Source organism: Mesocricetus auratus, unplaced genomic scaffold (genome assembly GCF_017639785.1).
Source record: "Mesocricetus auratus isolate SY011 unplaced genomic scaffold, BCM_Maur_2.0 Super-Scaffold_100003, whole genome shotgun sequence".
Classification (NCBI taxonomy): Eukaryota; Metazoa; Chordata; class Mammalia; order Rodentia; family Cricetidae; genus Mesocricetus; species Mesocricetus auratus.
The window spans coordinates 13,609,034-13,621,857 of NW_024429188.1; the positions used below are offsets into that span (position 1 = coordinate 13,609,034).

General features: G+C 39.5%; 1 protein-coding gene across 1 annotated transcript; it reads right to left on the bottom strand.

The window, feature by feature from the left end:
* Positions 1 to 6,219: 6,219 nt before the first annotated feature.
* Positions 6,220 to 7,430, bottom strand: LOC101839385 (FANCD2 opposite strand protein-like). The gene has a single exon (XM_005074177.2). The coding sequence runs from the start codon at positions 7,376 to 7,378 to the stop codon at positions 6,842 to 6,844; it is 537 nt and encodes a 178-aa protein (XP_005074234.1). The 5' UTR covers positions 7,379 to 7,430; the 3' UTR covers positions 6,220 to 6,841.
* Positions 7,431 to 12,824: the final 5,394 nt, after the last annotated feature.

A 12,824-nucleotide genomic window follows, 5' to 3' on the forward strand; every position in this document is an offset into this window, starting at 1 on the left:
AAACTGAAATAGAAACAATGAAAAAAACACAATCTGAAGAAGGGTTGGAAATAGAAAAGCTGGGCAAACAGTCAGGTACTTCTCATACAAGCATTACCAACACAATACAAGAGATGGAAGAGAGAATCTCAGGTGTTGAAGATACACTAGGAGAAATGGACTCATCAACCAAAGAAAATCTTAAGTCCAACAAATCCTTAACACAAAACACCCAGGAAATATGGGACACCATGAAAACACCAAACCTAAGAATAATAGGTATAGAAGAAGGAGAAGAAAACCACCTCAAAGGGGCAGAAAACATATTCGACAAAACCATAGAAGAAAACTTTCCCAACCTTAAGAAAGACCTGCCAATGAAGAGACAAGAAGCTTACAGAACACCAAATAGAGGGGATCACCAACAAAAACTTTCCTCGCCAAATAATACTCAAAAACCCCAAATATACAGAATAAAGAAAGAATATTAAGAGCAGCTAAGGAAAAAGGCCAAGTAACATATAAAGGCAAACCTATCAGAATTACTCCTGATTTCACCATGGAAACTCTGAAAGCCAGAAGGTCCTGGATAGATATTCTACCAACACTAAGAGAACATGGATGCAAGCCCAGAATACCATACCCGGCAAAGCTCTCAATCACTATAGATGGAGAAAACAAGATATTCCATGACAAAACTAGATTCAAGCAATACGTATCCACTAGCCCAGCCCTACACAAAGTTTTGGAAGGAAAACTCCAACTCAAGGAAGTTAACTACAACCAGAAAAACATAGGCATTAGAGAATCCCACTCTACCAACAGCGAAAAGAACAAAGGGGTGGAATTCCACACATAATTCCAACAACAACAACCATTTCAAATCAAAGAAGAATGAGCAATCAATGGTCATTAATATCCATCAACATTATTGGCCTTAACTCACACATAAAAAGACAAAGGCTAGCAGAATGGATTCGAAGACAGAACCCATCCTTCTGCTGCATACAAAAAACACAACTCACCCTCAAAGACAAATATTACCTGAGAGTGAAAGGTTGGGAAAATTTTTCCAATCAAATGGACCCAAGAAACAAGCAAGGGTAGCAATCCTAATAGCTAACAAATTAGACTGTAAAATGAAATCAATCAAAAGACATGCAGGAGGTCATTATATACTACTCATCACAGGCAAAATCCACCATGATGAAGTGTCTATCCTGAACATCTATGTCCCACACACAAAGGCATCCACATTCGTAAAAGAAACATTACTAAAACTTAAACCACATATAAAGCCCCACATACTTATAGTGGGAGATTTCAACACACCACTCTCACCACTAGACAGGAATACCAGACAGAAACTCAACAAAGAAGCAAAGGGTTTAATAGAAGTAATGACCCAACTGGGATTATCAGACATCTATAGAACATTTCATCCACATAAAAAAGAATAGACCTTCTTCTCACCACCACATGGAACCTTCTCAAAAATCAACCACATACTTGACAACATATAAAACCTCAGAAGCTTCAAAAAAATTGGAATAACTCCATGCATTTTATCAGACCACCATGCTTTAAAATTAGAATTCAACAACAACACAAATTGCAGAAAACCTACAAACTCATAGAAATTGAATGATGCACAACTTCACCATTCCTGGGTAAAAGAAGAAATAAAAAAAGAAATTAAAGACTTCCTAGAATTCAATGAGAATGAAGACACAACATGACCAAACCTATGGGACACTTTGAAAGTAGTGCTACGGGGGAAGTTCATAGCACTAATTGCCCACATGAAGAAACTGGAGAATAGTTGTACTAGAGAATTAACAGCATAGTTGAAAGCTCTAGAACACCAAGAAGCAAACTCCCCCAGGAAGAGTAGACACCGGGAAATAATCAAATTGATGGCTGAAATCAATAAAGAAGAAACCAGGAAAGCAATACAAAGAATCAATGCAACGAAGAGTTGGTTCTTTGAGAAAATCAACAAGATAGACAAACCTTTGTCCAAACTTACCAAACAGGAGAGCATGAACATGCAAATAAAGAAAATCAAAATTACAAGGGAGACATAACAAAGGACTCTGAGGAAATTCAGAGAATCATCAGGTCATACTTTGAAAACCTGTACTCCACAAAATTCAAAAATTTAAAGGAAATGGATGACTTCCTGGATAGCTATCACTTGCCAAAATTAAATCAAGAACAGATAAGCAATTTAAATAGACCTATAACACCTATGGAAATAGAAGCAGTCATCAAAATCTCCCAACCAAAAAAGCATAGGTCCAGATGTGTGCAGACTTCGACCAGAAATTCAAAGAACAGTTTATACCACTTCTTCTCAAAGCATTCAATGCAATAGAAGCAGAAGGGTCTTTGCCGAACTCTTTCTATGAGGCTTTAATAACTTTGATCCCCAAGCCACACAAAGACACAACTAAGAAAGAGAATTTCAGACCAATATCCCTCATGAACATTGAAGCAAAAATACTCAATAAAATGCTGGCAAATGGTATCCAAGAACACATCAAAACAATCATTCACCACGATCAAGTAGGTTTCATCCCAGGGATGCAGGGTGGTTCAACATACGAAAATCCATCAACGTAATCCACCATCTAAACAAGCTGAAAAACAAAAATCACATGATCATCTCACTAGATGCTGAAAAAGCCTTTGACAAAATCCAACACTCCTTCATGATAAAGGTCTTGGAGAGATCTGGGATAACAGGAACATACTTAAAAATAATAAAAGCTATATACAGTAAACCAACAGCCAACATCAAACTAAATGGACAGAAACTCAACGCAATTCCTCTAAAATGAAGAACAAGACAAGGCTGTCCACTCTCTCCATACCTTTTCAACATGGTACTTGAAGTTCTAGCTAGAGCCATATGACAACAAATGGATTTCAAGGGGGTACAAATTGGAAAGGAAGAGGTCAAACTTTCACTATTTTCAGATGATATGATAGTTTACATAAATGACCCAAAGAACTCTACCAGGGAACTCTTACAGCTGATTAATGCCTTTAGCAAAGTGGCAGGGTACAAGATCAACTCAAAAAAATCAGTAGCCCTACTACATAATATGATAAAAGGGCTGAGAAAGAAATCAAAGAAACATCACCCTTTACAATTGCCACAAACAACATAAAATACCTTGGGGTAACACTAACCAAACAAGTGAAAGACCTGTATTGCAAGAACTTTGAATCTTTAAAGTAATAAATTAAAGAAGTCCTCAGAAAATGGAAAGATCTCCCATGCTCTTGGATAGGTAGGATCAATGTAGTCAAAATGGCAATTCTGCCAGAAACAATGTACAGATTCAATGCAATCCCCATTAAAATCCCAGCACAATTCTTCACAGACCTTGAAAGAACAATAATCAATTTTGTATGGAAAAAAAGACCCAGGATAGCCAAAACAACCCTGTTCAACAAGGCAATGTCCAGAGGCATCACCATCCCTGATTTCAAGCTCTATTATAGAACTGTAGTCCTTAAAACAGCTTGGTATTGGCACAAAAATAGACAGGTAGACCAATGGAATCCGATTGAAAACCCTGATATTATCCCACACATGTATGAACATCTGATATTTGACAAAGAAGCTAAAAATATACAATGAAAAAAAGAAAGCATCTTCAACAAATGGTCCTGGCATAACTGGATGCTAGCATGTAGAAGAATATGGATCAATCCATGTCTATTGCCATGCACAAAACTTATGTCCAAATGGATCAAAGACCTCAACATAAATCCAGCCACACTGAACCTCTTAGAAGAGAAAGCGGGTGGTACCCTTGAACGAATTGGTACAGGAGACAGCTTCCTGAACATAACACCAGTAGCACAGACAGTGAGATCGACAATTAATAAATGGGACCTCCTGAAACTTAGAAGCTTCTCTAAGGCAAAGGACACATTCAGCAAGACAAAAAGACAGCACACAGAATGGGAAAAAATATTCACTAACCCCACATCTGGTAGAGGGCTGATCTCCACAATTTATAACAAACTTAAGAAGCAAGTCTCCAAAACACCAAAGGATCCAATTAAAAAGTGAGCTGCAGAAGTATACACACGGACTTTGGACTCCCATAGAACAATGTGAGGTGCACTCTCACCCTGAACTCTTGGGGAAGGGTCTAGGCCCTGCCCTATATGAAATGGCAGACTATGGACACCCCCATGGAGGGCCTCACCCTCCCTGGGGAAATGAGGGGATATTGGGGGGGCTGGGGGGAGGGCATGGGAGGAGGGGAGGGAAAGGGAGAGGGACCTTGAACTGACTTGTGAAGCAACCTTGTTTCTTATCTAAATTTAAACTGGAAAATAAAATAAAAAAAATAGAAGCAAAAAAAAAAGAATTGTGATATCCTACTCATGAGTTGTTCTCTTAAAAAAAAGTGGGCTGCAGAAGTACATAGAGAATTTTCAATAGAGGAGTCTAAAATGGCTGACAGGCACTTGAGAAATTGCTCAACATCCTTAGCCATCCGTGAAATGCAAATCAAAACAACTCTGAGATATCATCTCACTCCTGTCAGAATGGCTAAAATAAAAAACACCAAGGACAATTTATGCTGGAGAGGATGTGGTGAAAGGTGAACACTCCTCAATAGCTGGTGGGAATGCTAACTTGTTCAGCCACTTTGGAAAGCAGTATGGAGATTCCTTAGAAAAATGGGAATAAACCTACCACAAGACCCAGCATCTTCACTCTTAGGCATATGTGGTACATTTACACAATGGAGTGCTATTCAGCAGAAAAAACAATGGAATCATGACATTTGCAGGCAAATGGGTGGCACTAGAAGAAACCATCCTGAGCGAAGTAACCCAGTCACATAAAGAGAAACATGGCATGTACTTTCCCATATATGGAATTTAGACATAGATCTGTGGAGTGCCATCCTACAATCCCATGGCTAAAGAGTCTGGGAAAGGGAACCTTCATTCCGTGGCTGATGGAAGAAGAGGCACACTCCCATGGCTAAGCACTGAGCTGAACTCAAGAAAGCCAGTAACACTGATGGAGGACTGATGACCAAAAGGTTTAAGTCTGGGCTGTTTTAACCCCAAAAAAACAGCTGACCTGACAAGGGTAAGCTCTTGAATCCCAGGCTGATGCCTGGGAATCCAGCATGGGACTGATGAAGACTCCCTGAATGGGGGTGTCAGTGAGGAGGCCTAGGTAATCTATTGAGCCTTGGGTAATAGATCAGTATTTATCCCGGGTATAAAAATGGACTTTGGACTCCCATCCAACAATGAGAGATGCACTCTCACCCTGAACTGTTGGGGGAGGGTCTAGGCCAGCCCTGGATGAAATGACAGACTATGGACACCCCCATGGAGGGACTCACCCTCCGTGGGGAAATCAGGGGATGTTGGGGGAGTTGGGGGGGGAGGGCACGGGAGGAGGCGGGGGAAATGGAGAGGGACCTGGAATTGACATGTGAAGCAAACTTGTTTCTAATTTAAATTTAAAATGTAAAAATAAAAAAACTATGTATTATATTTATATACTTAATTATGTGTGTTATAGTCTTTTTAGGCAAATGGTTAATAGCATGATTTCTTGTGGCTTTCTCAGCCACCCATATCGTGTATGTTACCTCCTCCACTCTTCGTATATTTACCTCCATCCCTCTTCCCTAAGGAATGTGCCCCCTACATGATCACTATATCCTATTAATTCCCTTTACCTTTCTCCTTTTCTTCTGTACACCTCCCTCACTCTCCATACAGTGCCCCTCCCCATTTCCCTTATCAAATCACTGTAGTCTATCATTCCTCTTTGCCTTCTTCCCAACTTCTTCTGTATTTACGTCCCTCCCTTTCCCTAAGGAACCCCCCTTTTTCCCACTTCCCTGGTCAAATCACTTGTACCATGCTATTCCCCACTCCATTGCTCCTCAATTCCCCTATCCTAGCAATGGTCCCATTTTCCTTTCCTAGTTTCTGTAGTTACTGCAGGCTATGTATTCCCATTTGAATATATGGAACCAGAAGCCACCAATTAGAGAACATGCAACTTTTGTAGGATAATTTTTAAACTCACTATTTTAACAGAACCCAGTTACAATAGGGTGAAGTCACCATTATGTTTTTTGATTAATTGTATAATAATTATATTTTAGGACTTAATTACAGTTTGAAATGAGAAATTTAAAACTCATTTTAAATGAAACAAGTGTAGTTTATTGGAAATAGTACACCAGGAGCTAAAAACAGGGACTCTCCTGTCTTCAACAAAAAAGTTCAGTTTCAAAGCTGCTACCAATTTCTTCCTAGTCAAGCTGTAAAGATTAATATTGTTAATACTTTTACCCACATTGGTATTAGGGTTGTACAGTTAGGGTTTGTTGTTATCATCTGTTTGATGATAGAAGGCTGATCTCAAACTAGTCCTTAACCCACACAAAGATTTTGATTTTTGATCCCTTCATCTTCTGGTATACAGAAAACCCATGCATGTCTTCTTTAAACGTTTCCTTTCTGTCTCCAGCTCTTCATTAGCTTTGGAACTTAAGTGTGTTCCCACTAGATTGGCTGGTTTGTGTGGTTTGTTTAAGAGTTCTTTACTGCATGACCAAGCCGATGGTAGTTTAACTCTTAAATGTCTGTTCAGCAGGAATGCTCTTCCTTGCTCAGATTCGTTGACTGATTCTAAAGAGAAAGTAGGGGAGGAAATTCTGGGTTGTCACAGCTTGAAGGATGTACAAAATATCAGGCATGATATTACAGATCAATTTACATGGACATGTCTGTGTAAGCTCTGGGTACAGACCCTGGAGTGTGGAGTGAAGTACAGGAGTCAGGTTGGGACCCTTTACTGGGAGTGTTGCAGGGCAAAGGTGCACTTTTTGTATATTGCATATAGGAGGAGGATCGAACGTAGCATCTGTTTGCACATAGCCACTATCATCTCAATCTGAGGATCCTTGAGTCCAGTGGGCCACTGTTGCTCCTTGCTGATAATTTTGCAGAAGGCTGATGTGTCTGAAACTCTGAAGGTTCCAGTCCACTTGGGTGGCTGGACTGTAATAACCCTTCCAAAGACAGCATCCACTCCAATGAGGCGGATGGGCTCGGGCTTCCTAAGCAATCCATTCTTCTTGTCACTGGTCTCTTGCTGTGATGCTTGGCCAGGTGATTCCAGACTCTCTCCATTTTCCACTGGTGGGCTATCTAAGATTACAGCGACTTCCTGAAAACACCTTTGTACTTCAAGTTCAGAAGGGCTCTGTGAGAGGAAATGAGAGACTCTAAAAGGGTGTTTGGAGCAAAAGGTAGGTGTTGTGCGCCGCAACCATCTCAAGTTCTCATCCAGTGGAGTCCATGGTGACCAGAGCTGGTATCCTGCCATTGAAATCCTGACTTCACTCCTCCACAACACAGAGTAGATGGTCGCAGGTGAGTCTTTTCTTCACCTGGCACCTAGCAACCACCTTTGTGACTCATACCATCAGAACCTGACCAATAGAAGGGCTGGAAGCTGGAAGCTCCACTCTGTGAGGTGTCAGAACCCCTGCCTACTGCCCAATCCTCAGAAATCCAGATTTGGTACTCTGGTCACATCATCCATGTTATGAGTGAAAGGTGATAGTTTAGAATTATTTTCTGTTGTACAATAAAAGTAGATAGAAAATAAGATGATATAATTATACCAGTAAACCATAAAAATGCCACTAGGTCACCTTTAAAAGCATCAAATAAAATAACACAATGGAAGTAATGAGCAAACCCAGAAAAACATTTTCCCCTATTCTTCATCTATCTCTTTTGTGGTTCTGTTCTCATTGGATACTTTTGTTCAGTAAAACTCAGCTGTGGAGTTAGAATATGACTTATTTATCCTGTTCTGTGTTGTTTTTGTTTCTTCAAGATAGAGCCTGTGTGCTACAGTTGTAACTCACTAGCACATATGAGGCCCTGAGTTCAATCTCCAATGCAGAAAATAAAAAAATAAAAAGATAATGACTTGCTAAGTAGCCCAGTCTAGTCTTGAACTTTCTATATAGCCCACACTGACCTTGAACTTGCTTTATATCCCAAGGTACCCTAGTACATGATGTAATTCAGGGTAAACCCCAAAACATGGTCATTCTGCCTCAGTTCTCCAAATGCTGGAACACATACTGTGCTTTTGCTCTGTTTTCTTTTCTTTTGTTTTTCATAATCTATCTTTGAAGACAGACTGGCATTCACAAGTATGAAGCAATGGCACTGACATTAGAGAGCATGGCTCCATGCAAGTGGGAAAATGGGGGAGTTTTTCTCAGAGCCTCGAGTACGTCTACTCAGTATCTAAAGTCAAAGCAAAACAAAATCAGTGAGCTTTTTGACAAGGAGAAAGGACAGAAACCCTTGAGAAGAGTCAAGTATAGGCTTCAGGGGAGGGATAGATACCTAAGTTCTGGATCATCAGCTGTAGATGTGATCTGGAAGCTTTGGGGGTACACTATTTGAAGTAGGTAGTCTATAACCGAAGTTGAGGTGGAAGAGAAAATAATCTTGCTGTATTCACTTCCTTATAAAAACAAATTTTTACAATGAAATTATAAGGTTATTTATGAAAGCACTTGGCAATCCTAAATATAAGGAAGAAACATAACTAAGATAGAAACAGATGAAAATAAAAATATCAATGTAATTTTGCTATACAGAGGCCACCCAAAGCAGTTAAAACAGATGTTTTAATAATAAGTATGGTTCACCAGTCATCTTAATAGTGTTTTTAATGGTATTTCAGGAAGAAGATATGATTTCTATGTACAGTTTCCATGTAGGCCAGTCTCCTGTCAACTATGTTAAGCCCTAACAGAGGAGGAAAAATACTGGAGCCATAAAAATTAAGTTAGGTCTGAGAAGAGTTGAATCTTTTCCTGTATTTACCTACTTCAGCAACACACAAATAATTACAAGTTAAGATTATCATAACAATTGATTTTTTGATCAATACATCTTGATTTTAGTTACAATTTTAAGTGATGACTTTCCAGGAAAGTGTTTTGTGTCACTCACTGTATACAGCTAGTTTAATCACTTTTCTATTGCTGTGACAGAACGCTGTGACCAAGGCAATGTACAAAAGAAAGCATTTAAATGGGCTTACAGTTCCAGAGGGTGATGGTCCATGTAGGTGGAGCAAAGGCATGAGGACTTGCATGTCAAATCACAAGCAGATGGTAAAGAGAAATAGCTTGAAATGGTGAAATGGCATGAGTCTTTTGTAACCTCAAAGACCACCCTGTGATACACCTTCTCCAGTAAGCCCACACCTTCTAATCCCTCCCAAACAGTTCTGTCCATCAATTTCCAAGTATTAAAACAAATGAGCTTATAGTGGACATTCTCACAAAAACTACCAGAGCAAAATACATTGAGGTCAGAATACATTAGTGTTCAGTATAATAAAACTTAATTTTCCCCCAAACTCCGGCGAGCCCAGCTTCAGGTGAGATTATGTCTCCAACGGGAACACTCCCCATCCCCTGCCCAACATATCCCCTTGAGCTTCCAGGGGGCTCCTGGTATCCAGAAGACTCACCCACACAGGAAAGACATCAGCCCTTCCAGGCCCCAAACTCCAGGGAGCCCAGCTTTGGGAGAGCTTGGGTCTCCTGAGGGGACACTCCCCATCCCCTGCACAACACCCACCCCCTTGATCTTCCAGGACCGCTCCTGGCATCCAGAATACCCTCCCACACAAGAAAGACATCAGCCCTTCCAGGCCCCAAACTCAGGCGAGCCCAGCTTCAGGAAAGACATCAGCCTTTCCAGGCCTCAACCTCCGGCAACCCCAGCTTCAGCTTAAGATTCAGTGTCAGCATCCCCAGCTTCAGCTTCAGGAAGGAAGGAGACCAGCGGAGACGGAAAGACCCCATCAGCACCCACTGGAAGAAGAGATGGGAAGAAGACAGAATAAGAGCTCACTCAGAATAGAAAAACCAACATGACTCCACCAGAAAACTAGGGAACCAACACCAGCAAGACTTGAAAAGCACTACATAGATGAAGCAGAGGAGACAGACCTTAAAAATTATTTTATGAAGATGATAGAGACCCTCAAAGAAAAAACGAGGAAATCCATTAAAGAAATAGAAGAAAAACAAACAAAAAATCCATGAAATGGGGGAAAATTTCAAGAAATAAACAAATCTCTCAAAGAATCAAAATAGCACCAAGAAAAAACAACCAAACAAATGAAGGAAACAACTCAAACAGTTGAAGGATTGAAAGCTAAAATAGAAACAATAAAGAAAACACAGAACAAGAGGATGCTGGAAATAGGAAAGCTGGGTAAACGAACTACAGACGCAAGTATCACCAATAGAATACAAGAGATAGAAGAGAGAATCTAAGGTATTGAAGACTCATTAGAGGATATACAGTCGTCAACCAAAGAAAATCTCAAAACCAACAAATCCCTAACACAAAATTATCCAGGAAATATGGGACACTGTGAAGAAGCCAAACCTAAGAATAATAGGTATAGAAGAAGGTGAAGAAATACAGCTCAAAGGTACAGAAAACATATTCAACAAAATCACGGAAGAAAACTTCCCTAACCTAAAGAAGGATATGCCTATGAAAATACAAGAATCTTACAGAACACCAAATAGGCTGGACCAGAAAAAGAAGTCACCTCGCCATATAATAATCAAAACATCAAACCTACAGAATAAAGAGAAAATATTATGAGCAGCTAAATAAAAAGGCCAAGTAACATATAAAGGCAGACCTATCCAAATTACACCTGACTTCTCAATGTAAATGATGAAAGCCAGAAGATCCTGGATAGATGTCCTACAAATGCTAAGGGAACAAGGATGCCAGCCCAGACTACTATATCCAGCAAAGCTGTCAATTACCATAGATGGAGAAAACAAAATATTCCATGACAAAGCCAGATTTAAACAATACGTGTCCATGAATCCAGCTCTACAGAAAGTGCTAGAAGGAAAACCTAGATCCAAGGAAGATAACTACACTCAAAAAGACACAGGCAATATATAATCCCCGTTAACAAAACACCAAAAGAAAAAGGGAGGAGAAACTACAGAAAATAACTTCACTAACAATAAATCAAGCACAAACAAGAATCATCAATCAATGGTCATTAATATCCCTCAATGTCAACAGCCTCAACTTGCCTATAAAAAGACACAGACTAGCAGAATGGATACAAAGACAGTACCCTTCCTTCTGCTGCATACAAGAAACACATCTTAACATCAAAGACAGATGTTATCTCAGAGTAAAGGGTTGGAAAAAGATCTTCCAATCAAACGGTCACAAGAAACAAGCGGGTGTAGCAATCCTAATATCTAACAAACTAGACTTCAAATTAAAATCAATCAAAAGAGATGAAGAAGGACACTTCATATTCATCAAAGGAAAAGTACATCAAGATGAAGTCTCAATTTTAAACATCTACGCCCCAAATAAAAAGGCACCTACATTCGTGAAAGAAACATTACTAAAGCTCAAATCACACATAAAATCTCACACACGAATAGTACCAGACTTCAACACTCTGCTCTCACTGCTAGACAGGACCTCCAGACAGAAACTTAACAAAGAAACAAAAGAACTAATAGAAGTTATGACCCAACTGGGTTTAACAGACTTATATAGAACATTCCACCCAAACACAAAGGAATATACCTTCTACTAGGCGCCACATGGAACCTTCTCTAAAATTGACCACATAATAGGAAACACAGCAAATCTCGACAGATACAAAAAAATTGGAAAAACCCCCTGTATCTTATCAGACTACCATGAATTAAAATTAGAGTTCAACAATAACACAAATCGCAGAAACCCTGCAAACACATGGAAATTGGACAATGCACAATTGCACAATCCCTGGGTAAAGGAAGAAATAAAAAAAATAAAGACTTCCTGGAATTCAATGAGAATGAAGACACAACATACACAAACTTATGGGACAATTTGAAAGCAGTGCTGAGAGGAAAGTTTATAGCACTAAGTGCCCACATGAAAAAACTGGAGAACAGTCATACTAGAGAATTAATAGCACAGCTGAATGTTCTAGAACAAAAAGAAGCAAACTCACCGAGGAGGAGCAGACGCCAGGAAATAATCAAATTGAGGGCTGAAATCAATCAAGTAGAAACCAGGAAAACACTGAGAAGAATCAATGAAACAACGAGTTGGTTCTTTGAGAAAATCAACAAAATAGACAAACCTCTGTCCAAACTAACCAAAAGACAGAGAGAGAGAGCATGGTAATTAACAAAATCAGGAATGAAAAAGGGGACATAACAACGGACTCTGAGGAAATCCAGAGAATCATCAGGGCATACTTTGAAAATCTGTACTCCACAAAATTTGAAAATTTAAAGGAAATGGATAATTTCCTGGATAGATATCACTTGCCAAAACTAAATCAAGAGCAGATAAACAATCTAAACAGACCAATAACCCCTAATGAAATAGAAGCAGTCATCAAAAGTCTCCCAAACAAAAAAAAAAGCCCAGTCCCAGATGGATTCAGTGCAGAATTCTACCAGAAATTCAAAGAAGAGCTAATTCCAATACTCCTCAAAGTATCCCACACAATAGAAGCAGGAGGCTGACTGCCAAACTCTTTTTACGAGGCTACAATTACCTTGATACCCAAGCCACACAAACACACAACTAAGAAAGAGAACTATAGACCAATTTCCCTCATGAACATCAATGCAAAAATACTCAATAACATACTTGTAAACCGGATTCAAGAACACATCAGAAAAATCCACCATGATCAATTATGCTTCATCCCAGGAATGCAGGGATGG